The sequence below is a fragment of the Cavia porcellus genome, unplaced genomic scaffold (assembly GCF_034190915.1).
Source record: "Cavia porcellus strain 051 isolate PalLab524CR breed Dunkin Hartley unplaced genomic scaffold, mCavPor4.1 scaffold_1, whole genome shotgun sequence".
NCBI lineage: Eukaryota > Metazoa > Chordata > Mammalia > Rodentia > Caviidae > Cavia > Cavia porcellus.
The window spans coordinates 108,392,550-108,411,220 of record NW_026947484.1 but is presented as its reverse complement, the minus strand read 5'-3'; the positions used below and the strand labels follow the sequence as shown (position 1 = coordinate 108,411,220).

General features: G+C 44.6%; 2 protein-coding genes and 1 pseudogene across 2 annotated transcripts; all 3 read right to left on the bottom strand.

Moving 5' to 3' along the window:
* Positions 1-2,585, bottom strand: part of LOC111754249 (calpain-7-like) — a 29,699-nt pseudogene extending 27,114 nt beyond the window's left edge.
* Positions 2,586-4,055: 1,470 nt separating this feature from the next.
* LOC134471844 (uncharacterized) lies at positions 4,056-10,021 on the bottom strand. Its single transcript, XM_063232024.1, has 8 exons — positions 9,926-10,021; positions 9,418-9,484; positions 8,668-8,870; positions 7,628-7,685; positions 6,874-7,022; positions 5,865-5,934; positions 5,059-5,318; positions 4,056-4,162 (listed from the first exon to the last, which is right to left on the bottom strand). The coding sequence occupies exons 2-7, from the start codon at positions 9,435-9,437 to the stop codon at positions 5,081-5,083; spliced, it is 738 nt and encodes a 245-aa protein (XP_063088094.1). The 5' UTR covers positions 9,438-9,484; positions 9,926-10,021; the 3' UTR covers positions 4,056-4,162; positions 5,059-5,080.
* A 361-nt stretch (positions 10,022-10,382) lies between these two features.
* LOC134476093 (putative neuroblastoma breakpoint family member 5) lies at positions 10,383-16,077 on the bottom strand. The gene is made up of 5 exons (XM_063249030.1): positions 15,906-16,077; positions 13,766-13,856; positions 12,452-12,666; positions 11,138-11,192; positions 10,383-10,542 (listed from the first exon to the last, which is right to left on the bottom strand). Exons 1-5 carry the CDS (start codon positions 16,075-16,077, stop codon positions 10,383-10,385), a joined length of 693 nt encoding a protein of 230 aa, XP_063105100.1.
* Positions 16,078-18,671: the final 2,594 nt, after the last annotated feature.

Below are 18,671 nucleotides of genomic sequence, written 5' to 3'. Positions count from 1 at the left end.
ATAGCAATATATGTACACCCTGTTTATAGCAGCACCATTTGTAACAGCTAAATCGTGGAAGCAAACTAAATGTCCATTGACTGAGGAATGTATAAAAAAGTTGTGGCATTTTTATACAGTGGAGTACTACTCAGCCATAAAGAAGGATACACTTGAAACTTTTGTAGGTAAATGAATGCAACCATACACATAAGTGAAATAAATCAGACTCATATCGTCTTCCTGGTTGAGAAACTGAAAGAGTAAAGTAAGATTTAAAATGTACAATAGATATTATGAAATGGGAAGAAATTATTCAAAAACAAAAGGGAACTAGGTTGAAGGAAAGGGGAAAGGAAGGAAGGGAAAGGGGGGAAAATGCAAGTCAATTATACAGTCTGTTAGTTCACTGAAAAGGAAGGTTTGTGCTAATATTGACTGGAGAAACTTTAATGCCTTTATCTTTTCCCTCCCATGTTCCTCTACCACGTCCTTTCTGCCTTGGAGACAGCACACCAGGGAGTGAACTCTCTGAAACTGAGCCAAAGTGAATAGAGAAACAGTGGTGGCTGGACATTGCCGAGTAGGGGTTCAGTGGGCCCTGCTCACAGATCCCCAGCTGACCCAGGCCGGCTCTGCTGGGCTAACCAAGGCTGGACTTGGGTCTACATCACACATCTGAGATCTCTGAGCCCCTATGGTGAACTGGGTGATCTCCAGGTGTCTTTCCACGCTTAGCCTAGGACCTTGTTGTTTCTTACATAATCTCTGAATGGTGCTGACCTCCCCGAAATATGCTATCCCATTCTGGTACTCTAAGTCCCTCTAAGGAACTGAGACTGATTGGCCTCACTGTCAGTCTGTACTGTAGTCTCCATGTGATCGTATTTTTAGCTTCCACAAATGAGTGAGAATATGCAGTTTTTGGTTGTTGTTTTTCTCCATCGTTGGACCCTGATTTTGACTGTAGACTTATGATATTTACTGTGTTGTGTTGAGGCATGTGCTTTCTCCAGTTAATTTTTGAGGACTTTCATCATTAAGAGATAATTCTTTTTATCAATAGAGGTTGTCATATTGTTTTTGGCCTTCAGTCTGGTCATGTGCTGTAATTTTTTAAATTGATTTGTGTGTTTTGAACCATTCTTGCATCTTGGGATAAATACTACTCGATCCTGGAGTATAATTTTTTGATGTGCTGTTGGATTGTTTGCTAGTATTTTCTTAATGTTTACATCTATGTTGATTCAAGATATTTATTTGTGATTTCCCTATGTGTATGTGTGGAGTGTCTGTGATTATACCAGTCAGGATTGCCCTATAGGATGAATTTGGCAGAACTCCTAAGTTTTCCATATTTTTAGAATTTTTAAAAACTGAACCAGGTGTTGTGGCTCAGGCCTGTAATTCTAGCACTTGTGAGACTCAGGCAGGAGATCATCACAAGCTCAAGGCCAGAGTGGGCTATAAAGAGAGACTCTGTCTTAAAAAACAGAACAAAAAGAACTGATGTTCATTGTGTTTGAGATGATTTGTAAAATTCAGTAGTCAGGCTACCTTATCTGTAGCTGTCGTTTGTTGGAAAACTTCACTGATCCAAACTTGTAGCTCATGCTGGATCTGCTCAGGCTTTCCATACATTTTTGCTGTTTTAGTAGATATCTGTGTCTGGAAATGAATGCACTTAGTGTAGGTTTCCTCACCTGCTGATGTGCGGTTGTTCATAATATTTTCGAATGGTCTTTTGCATTTTTTTTTGTCTTTTTTTGAGACAGGGTCTTGCTACGCAGTTCAGACTGAACTTGAGCTCACCTTGTAGCCCAGGCTGGTCTTGAACTTGCAAGGATTCTCCGACCTCAGCCTCCTGAGTGCTGGGGTTACAGCCGTGAGCTACCACACCTGGCTGGACTTTTGCATTTTTGCAGTTGTAATGTCTCAAGATGCCCACTCATTCTGCCGTGGATCATGGGCCCTGGAGCGGAAAGTGATCGTGATATCACTCTTTCCTTTGCAGTGCGTGACCACTGGCCACTGTCTGGAGTGGAACATCATCAGCAGGGCTGTCTTATGACTGAGAGAGAAATAAAATACTCCCGCCTCACTAGTTTTAGGTAATGGTGTTTGTTTGTTTGTATCTTTTTGAGTCTCACTCTCAGTTCAGGCTGGCCCTGAGTTCATCTTGTAGCCCAGCCTAGTCCCAAATTTGGAACAATTCTCCTGCCTCAGGCTCCGGAGTGCTGAAGTTACAGGCGTGTGCCACCAAACCCAGCTAACAAGTGGTCTTTTTCTGCCTTTATACATTGATTGGAACTGCATATAATTCAGCAATCTCACTACTGAATGAAATGAGTAGATGTCTATACTGAATGAATTTCTTATTTTACATAAACTTTTTTCTGTTTCTCTACAAACCCTGACATAAGGTTTGGGAAAAAGTGGGATGTTGTTCTAATAAATACCCAAGAATATGGCAGCACACTGGAGCTGGGTAACAGAGAGAGGCTGGAAGAGTTCTTCACGTGCAAGCTAGAAATATATGCAATGGTCACCGTGGTGAAGTCTCGCGATGAAATGAGGAAGGCGATGGAAAACTGTAGGAAAGGCATCCTCGTTACAACATGGCAAACAGCATGTGGAAAGCCTGTCCTAGCGTTTTGTGAATGGTACAATGTGTAAGTGATAAAACTGGATACTTAGCCAGGGAGAAATGCAGACAAAGTGTTGAATGGGTGGCCCACCCGCTCCTGGAGGCTGAGAGTAAACTATCAGAGGAGACTGATGAAGTGAAGAAAACAGTCTTAAATACAAATGTTCCATCAGAGATGACTCCCTGGTTGGTTTCCTTGGCGATGAGGAGCAGGTGGTCACCAGCAATCCCCTGAAATGCTACTATGTCACTTCTTCTCTGCAGACTATTTATTTATGGGATCAGGGAGGTCCAGATAAGCCCAGACTATCACTCAGACCTGCGGAGCTGGACCTGGCCACACTAAGGTCACTGGGCACACTTCGCCCCACCTGGAAGGAAGGAGTTCTCTTCCAGTCAAAAGACAAAAATGGGACAAATGGCAGTGTGGAAACAGAAAGTTTATCTCAGCAATATGGACATTTCCCTTTCACCTTATATTCATCCCCTGTCCCCTAAGAACCAGATAATAGTGCATTTCTTTTTCTTTCTTTGTTACCAGGGATCGAACTCATGACCTCACACTTGCCAGGCAGGCGCTTACACCGCTGAGGTAAATGCCAAGCCATTAATATTGCATTTCTGAAATAACTGCAGGCTAATAACAAACTGCGATCTTAACCCTGGCACTCTCTAGCAGCCATTTGCTGGAGCAGTACAGCTTCCTGTCCTATGAAGGGCAGCACTGCTTCCCTGGGTTCAGTTTCTCCTGCCACGACCATGCGCTTCCAACACGCCAAGACCTTCCAGTTCCGGTAATGAAAAAGGAGACAGTGCGTTATCTATATGACCAACTTGCAAGAACTTTACAGCAGAAAATTCCCAAGTTTCATTCCACAGAGCAGCTGTGGGCCACACTGTCTGTTGACCATTTGAAAGGAGGCCAGAGGAATGAGGAAGTGAAATCACAGGATTATTTCATTTACAACTCATTTCAATGTAAATGAATAATTGAAGCAATCTTTTTAAAAAATTTATAGCTTTTCTAATACGTTTTTCTATCACTATGTAAATAGTGCTAAGGATTATTTCTGTTGGGTTTTCTGTTTCTGAGATTTTAAAATGTAGCTGCTGAAATGTTTTTAATTCCAAGGGAGGGTTCTGCTTTTCCTTATTAGCCAGCCATGGACACAGCTGTAGGTGCTAACACAAACAGAAGAGAAGCAGACGTAAAATACACGAAGGCACAAATTGGACAAATACAAATTGCAGAAAACCCTGCAGGAAAAGCTCCTCAATATTCTCAAGTAAATGACAAAGAGGAAGAATCACAGGGAAGAGAAAGATAAAAAGACAATAAACAGAGAACTGTAGATTAGAGAAACATGAGAGTATAAATTTTATTTATTTTAGATTTAAAACAAACTGAATTAACAACAAAGGAACAGGTCATGGGACTGGGTGGGTGAATGAAATGGTAAAATCCAGAGATCATGGCTTCCTGGCATCATAAATATTTTCCAAATTCTTCACAAATTTCTTCAAGTTCACGGTTTCCTAAAAAACGAATTCAAAAAACCCACATAGGACGTTAGGAAGCACGTCTCATTTTCTGGGAGTAAAAAATATGCCTATAAAGACATAGACACAGACGTTTTCTGCACATATTCAGAAAGATGATAAGTTTGTCTGAAAAGAAATGGCCTGCAAGGCAATCTGAACCAAACCACGAGGCTCAGTGGCCCAATCTTGTTGATGTTACTCAGAACCACAGACAGTGGAGACAACCAGCTCCTTGCAGGCTTCCCCAGAGGCGGGCTTCAGGGTCAGTGGCTCCACATCTCCCCGTGCCTCTCACGGAAAACCAACTCCTTTCCCAAAGGAAAGGAGGAAAAATGCTGCCAACAGTCCGTACACATGTGGCCTCCATCCTGCTTCACCCTTCGCTCAATGGAAAGTCTCTCCACGGCCTCTGTTAAGCATTCCAGTGTACATCAGGAGTCCCAGGACCACATTCTACTGCATCAGGACCCTACACCGCACCCTGTGAATGCCCATATCTTATGTGAAGTGTTACCCTAGTGACACTTCCCTATTTCAGTGTGACAACTGCCATGCAACACAAACACAACCACCTTAGAGATGAAGAAACAGAAATCTGAGAGCATCAATCTCCACCTGTCCCACTATAAATTTGGCCTGAGGGCACCTGAGAAAAATCCATCTTAGCCGAGCTGCTCACAATCTAATGAGCCTCCCTCTGCCAAATTTCCCTCCTGTGAGGATGCTGGAAAGATGCTGCCTGCTACCCACACCGCATCCCAGCACGGAGGAGGCAAGAATTGTGGTGCCAAGGCCACCATCCAGCATGTTTCTCCTGTGTCCTCCCTGCAATGTGGTCCTGATCTGGCCAGGCTCCCAAGAAAATGCAGATACCAGGAAAACAGACACACCCTTGGCCTGAGTGGTGCAGCCTCACAGGTGCTGAGTATCTTGGTGAGGCCGAGCCTTATCGAGCCTGCAGGCAAGGTGGGCAGCCCACTGGCACCACTGGGCTAGTTGCTCCCGCTGTGTGTCGGGGACTGGTATGGCAAGAAGGCACTTGAGACGCTGACGTCCAAAGATGCATTCATCTCTACTTCTTTGAAATCGATGCTTTAATTTCAGGGCCAGGGCTTGCCCCTGACTATGAAGAGCAGGTTGTAAATTCCTACTGCAAGGATACAGAAAAACAAAATGTACAGTCAAAACTGGACATGGATAACTCAAGAGGACACTGACAGAGATTTCTAGGACACTGTCCTGTGAAAGCCTTCAAAACACAATTTCAGTACACTCCAAGGAAGTGTAAATCAACTTTTAAATGTGAATACACTAGGTAGGGTCAATCTTACAAGCCTGTAATCACACAGACCCTTGTAGTTTATTTTCCTTTGAATGTCGTGACACTGAACACGATAAGGACCTTTATGCTGTAAAACTCCTGACAATCACCTAAGGGGAAGTGTGTCATCGTAAGAGAGCCTCACCCTGCCAAGGTACCAGACACAAGGGGATAGCTGCGATGTGGGGGGACAGGGAATCTCAGAAGACTGACTCACACTAACTATAAGTTCAGAGGGGAGGACATAACCTTTGTGAGTGACTAGGGCCTGGCTGGGCCCGGGAATGGAACTGGTGACTTCTGCAGTTCATGTTCCCACAGCATCATGAAGGTGACCACAGTCTACTGGGCTCAGGGACACTCTCCATATTTTACCTGCCCTCCTCATTCGCTATGGAACATACATCATGCATTATTTGGTCTTCTGGCTGGTATTCATTATGTCCTGCAAATTCAAAAATAGCCAGTCAGACAGAGAGTAGTTCTGGGTCACGCTGGCCCATCTGGCCATGGCGATGTGAACATTTATGCATCAGTTTAGAATAAACTGACAGAGTGTAGTGAATGTCCTATACTTTGTCTCTATAGAAACTATCTAGCTTGGTTTTATGATGCTAAAGAAGAGAATCTTTGGCATGTTGAATTGCCACCAAGGCCTCTTCTCGGCAGAGGTGGGATACAGTTTAAAAAGCCTTTTCTTCCCAGGATTCCATTTACTAGCCCAGATTCCCACTGGACATGTCCAACAGTGTCCTCCTTAAGGCCACAAGTGTAGTGCACAGTCCCATAGTCAGTGTCACATCAGAGCTCTCACACAGAACCAATGCCCTTCTCTAAGACAAGACAAATAGTGTGACCCAAATCCCTCTATGCTTGTCTGTCCCACAGGGCTCTGCAGGGGAGCTTGTGCAGATTCTCCAGGAGTGATCTCCGTGTAGTGGCATTTCAGTGTAAGCCAACATGTCCATTCTCAGGTCCCCCGCATCACAGTGGTCATCCAACCTGCCATGCAGGACCTTTATGCTTCTGAAAGTGAATTAGGCAATTTCCTCCATGTTAGCCACCACAGTCAGAATGCAACACACGAGTTGCCATCTGGCAGATGAAGAAATGGATGTTTCAGAAGGATCCTATCTACCACTTCCTCACACTGGACAAAGACAAGACCCCACCAAGGACAGAGCCTGGAAATTCTAATGTGCTTTCTGCCCAGAGCTTTATGCCTTTCACTAACTGCCTCCTGTCCTTTCACACTGGCTCCTTTCTCTCACAGTGCAAATTTCCTGTGACAGGGTGAGCCTGAGGAAATGCCTGTTGTGGAGTGTAGCCCGCGAGCCAGGACCTCAGAGAAATTCGTGGTAGCAGAGATCATCGATTCCTTCACCTGACAGGAGGTCATGTAGGAGGCGCTCTGCTGGCTTGTACTCCTTCGCCTGTGATTCTCCATGGCCCTGTCTCTTGGGTGTTTCAGTGTCCCGGGACAGGAGGTTCTTTTGATTTCCACTGACCTTCAGGGTGGCATCTCTATTCTTCCTATGGTGGAATAGAAGATGTGAGTGGAATGGAAATGGCGTAGTGATAGTTGATGAGCAATTTGAGGCAGATTTCTGTAAGACTTTGCTCAAAATACCTTCCAAGTATGACTCAGCTCATTTTGTGGTGAACAGTAGTCTTTTCTTTTCATATTCTACTTTGCGTGGAATGGTCCAGGACTATATAACATGGCTTTATGTGTGAATGAACCTAATCTGGGAACCCCAGATGCCATGGGGCTCCTGAGTGCTCTTCTCTTGCTGTTAGAACAGGATTTGAAGGGTTATTTGGGTAGTTTATTCACTTGGTATGAGACTCTTCCTTCCAGCAAACATGAGCCATGCCAAACACACATGCATCTCACACAAACTCTTGGCTGTGCAGAAGAGAACAAGTCATTGCTGAAAGGTTGAGAGGTTCCTAAACCTGGGTCTTTGCTTTTAGGTGGGACAGACTTATAAACACCAAACACAGGCTCTGCAGTGTGGTTGCATGAATAAACCCAGAGCTACCACCAATGTTTCTTCATCTGTTGGGATCTTAGTGCATGATTTTCTATCCCCTCTCATAGTTTGCATGATCACCCCTCCCCTGAGCAGTGGTACCTTGAGGCCAACGATCCCAATGAGTTTTCCTCTCTTTTCTCTTCATATTCACAGTTTTCTACAAACAAATTAAAATCAGCCAGTTCAGACTTTGGGAAGTTCTTATCTGCTAATAGAAACACAGTGGCCTATTAATTCAGAGACAGACATTTTGTCTAGGTGTTCTGGCATTTCTCTAAAAGAAATAGCCTGCCTTGGGATTCTGAGCTGTGATGCTATGCGACCTGGATCTAAGGATTTTCTTAGTGGCAAACATTGAGTTTTAATGGGCAAAGAGACATGTCATATGCCACCCAGATGAATGGATACTGGAGCAGTCCAACTCCCTTGGACTTCTGCACTGAGCCTCTCTCTTGCCACACAGGAGGTCTGCAGGGTCAGCAGCTCTGCATCTCACCACTGGTCTCAAGAAAATTTAATCTTTTGGAGAAGGAAAGGCAGAAAAAAAAAATCCTGCCCCACCTCAACATTTCATAGACCTGAAGTCTCCTAAGCTGCCTCTGTTCCACTTCTGTCTTCACTCGAGGGAAATTTTCTGTGTTTTCTCCTAATCATTGCAGGATAACCAGCATCCTGTCACCGCACTCCACTACACATCAAGTCCCCACACCACACTCTGTGACTGTCTATATCTTACTAAAAGAACACTAGTGATATTTCCCAATTTAAATGCGACAACTTCCATGCCACACAGACATGAGGAAACAGAAACCCTGGATCCCTCCATCTCTACCCCACACACACAAAAAAGTCAGCATGAGAGCCAGGGAAATCATCTCAGCCGAGGTTGCCTATCAATCTGACAAGCCGAGCTTCATCTTCCCATGAAGATACAGGGAAAAATGCAAGAGTTTCAGAGCCACGGCCTCCCCACTGTATGTTTCTTCTCTATCCTCCCTCTGAGATAGTTCTGATCTGTCAAGGCTCCCAGCAAAATGGAGACAGGAGAACAGACACATACTAGGCTCCTGTGAGGGAATCTCGTAAGAGCAGTGCACATTGGAGAAGCCCAGTGGTACTGAGGGCTGAGGCCACTTCACCTCGCCTGAGCCTGCATGCAAGGCGATCCATGAGCTGGGGCCACTGAGGCAACTGTTCGTGGTGTCTATAAGTGACACCTCTGGTGAGGAGGCACTTGAGGTTCTGATGGAGCATGATGCAAGCGTCTCTTTTCTTCCCCAAGCGCTGCTTCAACTCCTGCGCCACTTTTTCTTCATGATATTTCAGAGAAAGATGAAAATCTCTAAGGCAGAATAGAGGTGAAAAAAATTGATAGTTACAACTCAATGCAGACAACCCACAAGGACACTGACAGAGATTTGGAGGAGAAGGCCCTGTGGAAGCCTTCAAAGCACAATTCAGGTACATTCTGGGAAACTACATTGATTTTTTAAAATATAATACATTAGCCAGCATAGATCCTACAGACATGCAATGGCACAGGCCTTGAGGTTTTGTTCCTTTAAATTTTGTGACACTGGACACAATAAGGACCATTGTGCTGTAAAATTCTTGACAGTCACCTAAGGGGAAGTGTGTCATTGCAGGAGAGCCTCACCCTGCTGAGTTACCAGACACAAGGGGACAGCTGTGATGTGGAGGGACAGGGGATGTCCTAACATTGACTCACACTAACTCTACAAGGTCAGAGGGGAGGACATAACCTTTGTGAGTGACTAGGGCCTGGCTGGGCCTGGGGATCAAACTGGTGACGTCTGCAGCTCATGCTTCCACAGCATCATGAAGCTGACCACAGTCTACTGTGCTCAGGGACGCTTTCCACATTTTACCTGTTCTTATCAATCGCCATGGAATGTGTCTTGTATGGCACTTCTTCCGGTATATCTTTGTTATTTCCTGCAAATTCAAAAACAGCCAGTCAGACACAAAGTAGTTCTGGGTCACAGGGCCTATCTGGATATAGTGATGTGAACATTCATGTACCAGTTTAGAATAAACTGACAGAGTTGTAGTGAATGTCCTACACTTTGTCCCTAGAGAAACTATCTAGCTTGGTTTTATGATCCTAAAGAAGAGAATCTTTGGCATGTCGAATTGCCACCAAGGCCTCTTCTCGGCAGAGGTGGGATACAGTTTAAAAAGCCTTTTCTTCCCAGGATTCCATTTACTAGCCCAGATTCCCACTGGACATGTCCAACAGTGTCCTCCTTAAGGCCACAAGTGTAGTGCACAGTCCCATAGTCAGTGTCACATCAGAGCTCTCACACAGAACCAATGCCCTTCTCTAAGACAAGACAAATAGTGTGACCCAAATCCCTCTATGCTTATCTGTCCCACACGGCTCTGCAGGGGAGCTTGTGCTGATTCTCCAGGAGTGATCTCCGTGTAGCAGCATTTCAGTGTAAGCCAACATGCCCATTCTCAGGTCCCCCGCATCACAGTGGTCATCCAACCTGCCATGCAGGACCTTTAGGCTTCCGGAAGTGAATTAGGCAATTTCCTCCATGTTAGACACCACAATCAGAATGCAACACATGAGTTGCCATCTGGCAGATGAAGAAATGGATGTTTCAGAAGGATCCTATCTACCACTTCCTCACACTGGACAAAGACAAGACCCCACCAAGGACAGAGCCTGGAAATTCTAATGTGCTTTCTGCCCAGAGCTTTATGCCTTTCACTAACTGCCTCCTGTCCTTTCACACTGGCTCCTTTCTCTCACAGTGCAAATTTCCTGTGACAGGGTGAGCCTGAGGAAATGCCTGTTGTGGAGTGTAGCCCGTGGGCCAGGACCTCAGAGAAATTCGTGGTAGCAGAGATAATTGATTCCCTCACCTGACTGGAGGTCATGTGAGAGGTTCTCAGGTGGCTTGCTCTCCTTGGCCTGTTTTTCTCCATGGCCTTGTCTCTTGGATACTTCAGTGTCCCGGGACTGGAGGTTCTGTTGATTCTCTCTAGTGGGATAGAAGAAAGGGTTATATTAGAAATGGCAGTGAAAGTTGATGAGCACTTTTGGCAGCTTTCTGTGAGATTTTACCCAAAATCCCTGCAAGTATGACTCCGCTTATTTTGTGGTGAACAGTGGTTTTTTCTTTTCATATTCTATTTTGCATGGAATGGCCTAGGGTACACATGCTCCTGAGCTCTTTAAAGACGTCAGACACCTGTGTCTTACTGTTAGGACAGGGTATAAAGGTTTTTTGGGGCTGAGGGTAGTTTATTCGCTTGCTATGAATCCTTCCATGAAGGGAAGTCATAGCATGCTGAAAATGCAAATGTCTCAGGAAGACCCTCAGCTCTTCACAAGAGAATGAATTATTGCCGAAATGTCAGGACATTCATAAACCTGTGTCCTTCCTTTTGAGTGGGACAGACTCAGATACCACACACACTCAGCAAATATCACGTGCCCCCAGCAAGGTCTACAGCATGCTTAAGCGCGTGGACCCAGTGTCACCAGCAGTCGTTTTCTCTATTGGCCAGCTGGGGTGTGTTTTCCAATACCTCTCCATAGTTTGCCAAATCATCCTCTCGCCTGTTCAGTGTTACCTTAGGGCCAGTGATTCCACCAAATCATCCTCTCCTAATGCACGTTCACCTTTGTCTACAAACAAATGAAAAACAGCCAGTTCAGACTTTTGGAAATTAAACAATTAAATTAAACAAACAGCCCATTCAGACTTTTGGAAATTCAGTTCATCAGCTGATAGAAATACAGTGGCCTATCAAGTACAGAGACAGACATTTTGTGGAGATGAGTTCAGGAAGGCCTGGCATTTCCCTTTTATTTTTTAAATGGTCTACCTTGGAATTCTGAACTGAATCAGGAGGCTACATGGGAACCCTTGATCTGAAGGGTTCCCTTAATGGCAAGTACTGAGTTTAAATGGGCAAAGAAAATATGTCATATGCCACCCAGATGAACAGATATTGAAAATGTCAGCTACCTTAGGGCTACCATGTCTCCTGTCACGAAGGTGGACTACAGGTGGCTCGCATTTCATGCTTGCTTTGGAAAGGTGTTAAAGAATAGAGAAACATTTCCCTCATCTGTGGATGCAACAGCAAGCAGAAACACTGAAACAACACCCAGGATCTGGAGGCAGATTTATTTCCGTTGATGGGCACTGATAGGGATCATTTCCAGAATATCAGGCCCTGATCTCTGGTGGACTAGGGCTTATATGGAACAAGCAAGCAGAAGTGCAGAGCACAATGGCTTTTTAACTGGACACTGGTTCTTACAATATGCATGTGACCAGTCGTTTCTAACAAACAAAAGTAACAGGAACTGTATCACAAACAAACTGTCACCCGGGCAACTCACAAACTGCAGTGGGGAGGGGCATCTTCTGCTACAATGCTGTGGCATCAAACACCAGAACCAATGCCTACGTGCTCCCGAGAATATTCTATTTCCATGTAAGATAGCTTCCTATACCATATGGTTCATTTATTATAGGCCATAGAGATAGAAAATTTTAAAAAATACAATGGTTTATCATTCACAGTAATAAAGAAACCACTTATATGAAGAGTGGGAAAGTTTTCTTCTTTGCCGAAAGAAGTTTCCTCTCCAAGGAGCTCTCTCCTGCCACATTGTCTGCTCTGCTTTCACACTGGAGCTGCCTCCTCACCTCCAGGTATGTTTCCTTAGGGGCAAAGGACACAGTTGGACTTCTAAGATGTCCACACTCTGAATTCGTCTCCTGTGTTTCCACTCAGGCAATCCTGATTGTGCCATGCCTCTGAATATGACATTGACACCCAAATTGGTTTTAAAAAGGCACTCTTGAGTGTCGTGTCCCAAGAGCTGGGGACCTGGGAGCAACTCAGTAAAATCAGGGCCTGCGGTCATCTCACCAGGGCTGAGCTTGTACAGAAGGTGCTCTGCCAGCCTGTGCGCCTCAACAAGTTCGTCTCGGAGGCCCTGCCCCTGATCACTGTCAGAGTCATCGAACTTGAGGAGGTCACGGAGAAGCTCACTGAGTGGAAAGGACACCTCTCTCCCATGATGTAACTTTTGTCTTAACAGGAACAGTTTCCGCTTCTGATCTTGAATTAGGATTCTGGCTTCCCTGAGTGGAATATAGCAAAAAGATAAACACGACAGTTGCAAAATACATTAAATGGGCACTGACAGAGATTTTGTGAGGAATTGCTGAGAAGCCAGTGAAGCTGAATTAAAGCACATTTTGGTGATCTACTTGTGGCAAATAAAAACGAAATAAAGCAAAGGTCTCCTGAGGGCTAGAAAATGTACCTGTGATATTCCACAACTTTCCTCTCATCTTTCCACAATGTTTCCTATAATCAGAGTCAGGTGTCTCTCTAAATATACTTCCTAAAGACACCCTTTCGATATGGTAGGATGCAGTAGCACATGCCTATAATTATAGCACTCGGGAGACTAAGAGGAAAAGACTGCCATAAATTCGGAGCCAGCGTGGACTACATGGCAAGACCTTATCTCAAAAATCTAACAACAGCACGCCCTTTCAGATCCTCAAGGGGCCATGAATGTTTCTCTGCAAACACAAGACAGTGTACTGTTCAGTGGCGGGACACAAAGCCCTAGCAGAGATGCCCCAGAGAGAGCTGGGGTTAACTGTAGAAGAAGAAAGACCATGAAGCCGGGTGCAGTGGCTCACGCCCGTAATCTCAGCACTCGGGAGGCTGAGGCAGGAGAATCGTTGCAAGTTCGAGACCAGCCTGGGCTACCAAGTGAGCTCAAGGCCAGCCTGAACTGTATAATGGGAATCTGTCTCAAAAATTGAAAAAAAAAAAAAAAAAAAAAAAGGAAGAAGAAGAAGAGTTGGACAGGATCAGAGAGAAGAGATTCTTCTGACTCAAAGAATGACAAGCACTATGAGACAGGAGATGGCTTGAGGAACAGTAAACAAAGTAATGATGGCACGGGATGAATAGTTGGGACTACATCACTTGTCACATAGCTTAATTTTTTGATCTTATTATGTGAATTGCAAAGGAGATCAATCACAATATTATTTTACCATCTACTATGTTTTTGTTCCCTGTTTTACAAAAAATTGTGAAACATGTGCCTGCCTGTGACTTTCCCCCTCTGCTGGCTGGGGACAGGTATTGGTCTCCAGGCTAAGCTCCTCTTCAGGGACTCATGCACCTTCCCACCCACCTAGCACAGAAACCCCTTACCTGAGCTTCTCAGCCAGTGACGCCTGCTGCTCCTTCTCACTCTGCTGCTTCTTCCTGAGCAGAGGCTCAGGGAAGTCACTGTTCAGAGACTCTGAGAAAAGATACAGGCGGCAGCCTCAGTGGACCGCTTGGCCTCCTCTTGTAGATGCTTTTCGAAGAGGAGGAGGCAGTGTCTGTGCCAAGGACACGCCAAGCTGCAGTACCAGGCTCTTTGTAGGGAGCACCAAGTTTTTATTTCACAGCTGCTCAGCTATACAACATTAATAGTCCCCATTTTAGAAGCAAGGGTTGTGAAGCTTAAAGTCAAGTAAACTGATGAAAGATTCAACTGGTAACACAGAGTCAGGATCCTCATCCCCTGAGGTCTGGCTCTGAACCCAGGACTGGGATCATTGCCAAGCCATGAGCCCCTTCATTCAAACACTAAGCCAAGGATGAAGAAGAGATCCCTATTACTCTTTTACTGGAGCTCACAATCCCTTGTGTTAGTGTTTCAACAAGGCACAAGTCTTCCAAAAATTGAAAAATCCTACTCAAAACATATGTATGACATAATGTGTAAGAAAACAAGGACCTGAAAATATACCCCCACAATAACACACTCTGTGGTAAGGCACAAGGAACAGAGCAATGAACTATGAGAGTTCAGTCTGTGCCAGGATATATTGTTTGGCTTTATTGGAATTCACTCATGTGTTTATCACAACTCAAAGAGGCAGGCACTGCCTTAGGCCATGGGAAGAGCAGAGGCATGCAAGTGGCTGGGAGGACAAGTAACCTACACTGGGCCCCCAGAACCCAACACCATGCCCCACACACTGTGACCTCCACAGCACCCGAGGGGAAGTCTTCCCGCTGAGTGTACTTCAAACGTTTTTTACTGCAATTATATCCTAATTCTGAAGAAAGATGGGAATGAAACGCAGCTTTCCCTTTCCTGAAACAAACTTCCCCAACATGGTTGCAATTTTACTTTCCTCTTAGGCTTTTCAATTGAAAAAACATTGACAACAAATTTTTGAACTAAAAATTGTAGGTCACTGAGGAAACTCCCGATTCACAGGGGCCAAGATGCCTTCTGCTCGTGCTGCTCAGTTCCCAGGACTCATCAGTCAGCGCAGCCCCTCTCACTGCACAGGCCGGCGGGCTCCTGCGCAGGCGACTGCCCGTGGGCTTGGGCTTTACTGTGGCCAGGGGTCTCCTTCACATACTGTCTTTCTCAGTTCCACCTTACGTCTTGCAACTGAGAAGTTCCAGGTCCACCTGGACCTGCTGTCTGTCCCATATCCCAGAAAGTTCACTGGCTCCAAAAGTAAATCTGGGGACTACAGATTCCCTGATTCCCCAGAAATGTATTCTACTTAACTGCCACAGAGGTCAAATGGCCCTTAGGGTCTCAGAAAGTGGGGTCAGCAGGACAATCCCTAGTCTCCATGGTAACAATTACAGATACCAGTGTCAGTTAGGAGCAGAATCCTCCTTAGCTCCTTTAAGATAGCTGGTGTTGCCAGGTGTGGTGGCACACACCCGTAATCTCAGCACACGGGAGGTTGAAGCAGCAGGATTACTGCAAGTTTGAGGCCAACCTGGGCTACAAAGTGAATTCAAGGCCAACCTATACTGTGTAGTGAAACCTTGTCTCAAAAGACCAAAAAAAAATTTAAATTAAAAATAAAACAGCTGATGTGTATTATCACCACATTTTCCTAACATTGTCATCATGGGCTTTTGTCACTTGGAAATCAAGAGAAGCTTGAACAGAATGGAAAACCATTAGTCCAATAATGTCATTAGGCCAACAATGATGCAATGCATTTACTGCAAGATCTCATAAGGTACAGAGAAGACCCTAATAAAAATCACTTGGCCAATTCTTGAGAAAGCAGACACTGGCCCGCCCGCGCCAGAAGTGAGTAATAGGGATTTTAACTCTGCTCCCAAGAAGGGGGAGAACACTTTCAGCGTGGGTTTTCTATCTTCAGCAATCGGACAGCAAAATACTATCTTCTACATTAAAGCAATATGAGAACAAAAGTTATTTTGATGAAGAGAAGAATCAAGCTAAGCAAGCATTTCATTTCTCAGAAAGAAAACAAATGATCATTTATCATTTTGGTGATTATGAAACTATAGAACTTACTGTATTTCTGTAGCAATTTGGTCAGGATGTAGGCAGGAGATTCCAGTGGAAGAAAACCTTCTTTGAGGTCTTCAAATTGTGGCTTGCTCCCTTCCCGCTGACAGCATGACCCCTGGTTGCTCTCCAGGGTGCTCATTCCCACCCTGGGAGCACACAAAGAGCCAGCTGCCATGGTGGCCTCTGTGGCCTGGCCGGCAGAAAAGGTGGAGCTTGGGAAAACCAAACACAGGATGAGTCAACGTTAAATGATACGAACTAGGTTTTATCAGGACTGAAAATGACAAAAACTAAAGGTGTCAACTTACTGTTGAGAAAAAATTGATCCACACCACTTAACACTTGCAAGTTCGTCACAATAAAAACAAAAGGAAAGTACAAAGCTCAGAGCTGAAGGCTCTGCCTGTGGCTCAGACACTGCCAAGAGTGAGTGAGTAGGCCACAGGGCACCAAGCAACGGTCTGCAACAGAACTACGGAATTAGAAGGTGGTAACATCATGGAATGTCACTCACAAAATGGTGTCACCCCGCTTGGACCATGCTGACCAGGTTGTCTGTTGCCTTTGGGAAGCCCCCACCAATGAGGACCTCCCACTCCTCCATCGATTTCGATTCTTGTTTACCCTTGGGTTGCTACCACCATCCTCTTTCCCAAGCTGTATGCACATTTGACAGTCTTCAGTCTTCTGTGTGTATAAAAAATTCAAAGCAGAAATCATTTCCCATATGTTACATTTCTTTGGGACAGTCCAGAAGTCACCTTTCCATTTCCTTAACATTAATGCAGACCTTTTTTGGTTGGTTTGTTTATTTGTTTGTTTGACACAGGTCTCACTCTGTAACGCAGGCTGGCCTTAAACTCACTATCTAGTCCAGGCTGGCCTTGGACTCTGGGCAATCTCTGGAATTATAGCATGTGCCACCACACCTAGCCTCATTAATGCAGATCTTACAGCCTTTCCTCAAGTGGAAATTCTAAAACTATGCAAATGTCAAAATTAAAACTGTCAGGATATTTTTTCATATTTCCCATTATTCACAAATCCATTACAATGTATAGGATTAAAATATACAACACCAAGAAAATCCTTCATTAATACTATTCTTATTGCATTCCATTTTTCTCTTGGCTCCTTCATGCTCTAGGACAACTGTTGGCTTCTCATGACACCTCAGTGTAGTCCACCATCACTGCCTCTTAATACCCTTCCTCTATATTTTTGGCTCATTTTTGTAAATATTACCAAATACCACAGTTCATATTTGTTACTGATGGATTTTATTTTACTCCTACAAGATTTCTCTGCAAGCTGTGATTTAAATGTCCCGTCCACCTACTGACCATTTGGGGAAGAAGTGTACATGTGATAGTATTTTTAGGTCTTCATTCAGTTCACCAATGTATTGAAGAAACAGAGCACATCATAAGTTGCCATTGAACACTCCTCCATAGAACTGTGTGAGTTAAGCTGAAGCTATGGACTGTGGCTCAATTCCATTAACACAGTTGGTGGGATCAAGAGCAGGAGACAAATGGTAATGATCCACAGTGCGCATGTGCCTGAAGCTGAGATGAAAGGGACCTGCAGAAAGCCCTGCATTACCTCCTCACTTAACCTGCTCCTCTCCTCACATAGGTTTGGGAGGCCTGAGTCTCCAGCAGAAATGCTAATATGCCAGGCTTTTCCGGTTAGTTTCCTCAGTGGGGGAACAACAGACAGGATCATGAGCACCAAGCACACATGTCCTAGGAGGAGGATGGTATTAATGGCTTTTAACAGCTGCCTCTTTCATCCCACACCATATCCTAATTCCATTGCAGAATGATAATTTTCTAAGAAGAAACAAAGGCTCTGAGGAAATTCTGGACGTGCATTCATTAGAAAAGTCACTATTACCCAGGCAAATAGAGGATGAATCTAACACAGAATGAATGGACATCAAAAGATGCATGGTTTTCATCTAGTGGGTCCAAATTTTTATTATGCACTGTATTTTTACGACATAAAGTTAATTTAAGCCAGCTCATCTCCAAAGTCCATTTCTCCACCATGATCTAGGCATTGAATAAACTACTCTGCTTTTTCCAAATGCCACCCACCTGGAATCTGTTTTCTTTTTTGATCCCAAGGTCATGGCCTTTCATCCAGCTTGGTTAAGTGTTTGAAGGGCCTCGGGTTCTGTGAAGTCACGGGACGTGAATGGTTCTCTTTGTTATCTGAAACATGGGGCTAGCATTTGGCCCACATGGGGGATGCTTTCTCTAGGCATCATTAGGTGCTGCCAAATGTGGTAGATATTATGTCACCTCATGACAGTGAATCCCGTCACACACTGAATGCCTCCTGCTTCACTTTTTCAGCAAGGTGTTGATCTTGCCGGAGGCTCACTGCCTAACCACACTTTGTTCAGGCTTTGCCAGTCCACATCTCTGATCCCTCTCTTACTTTTGCTGAAATCTAAATATGAGATTTGAGTAGAAGCCACAGAGGAGACCATGTGAGTATTCCTACACCTCCAATTGTGGGACATTTTTTGAAAGAGATTTTCCAGATTAAAGATTTTCTAAACCTCCAGCAGGCAGAGTGTCTCGAGTTGTCTGTGCCTTCACTGCCAATTGCCTTTCACTGATAAGTTGGGCCTATCAGTGTTTCCTGCAGATGTTCTCACCTTCTAAGAACCCTGGATGAATCTGGTACAGACGTTTTACAGTCCTTTCAGCAAGGACTGGAGCACCCTTGTTCTGTATCCCCCAATGTGAATAACAC

Coding starts and splice junctions, on each gene's coding strand:
- LOC134471844 (XM_063232024.1), bottom strand. CDS start 9,437: ATGGCGATTGATAAGAACAG. Junction 8,871..9,417: donor ATGGCGATTGATAAGAACAG/GTAAAATGTGGA, acceptor ATTCTGCCTTAG/AGATTTTCATCTTTCTCTGA. Junction 7,023..7,627: donor TTGGGATCGTTGGCCTCAAG/GTACCACTGCTC, acceptor ATTCCACCATAG/GAAGAATAGAGATGCCACCC.
- LOC134476093 (XM_063249030.1), bottom strand. CDS start 16,077: ATGGCAGCTGGCTCTTTGTGTGCTCCCAGGGTGGGAATGAGCACCCTG. Junction 13,857..15,905: donor CAAATTGCTACAGAAATACA/GTAAGTTCTATA, acceptor ATCTTTTCTCAG/AGTCTCTGAACAGTGACTTC. Junction 12,667..13,765: donor TCACTGGCTGAGAAGCTCAG/GTAAGGGGTTTC, acceptor TATTCCACTCAG/GGAAGCCAGAATCCTAATTC.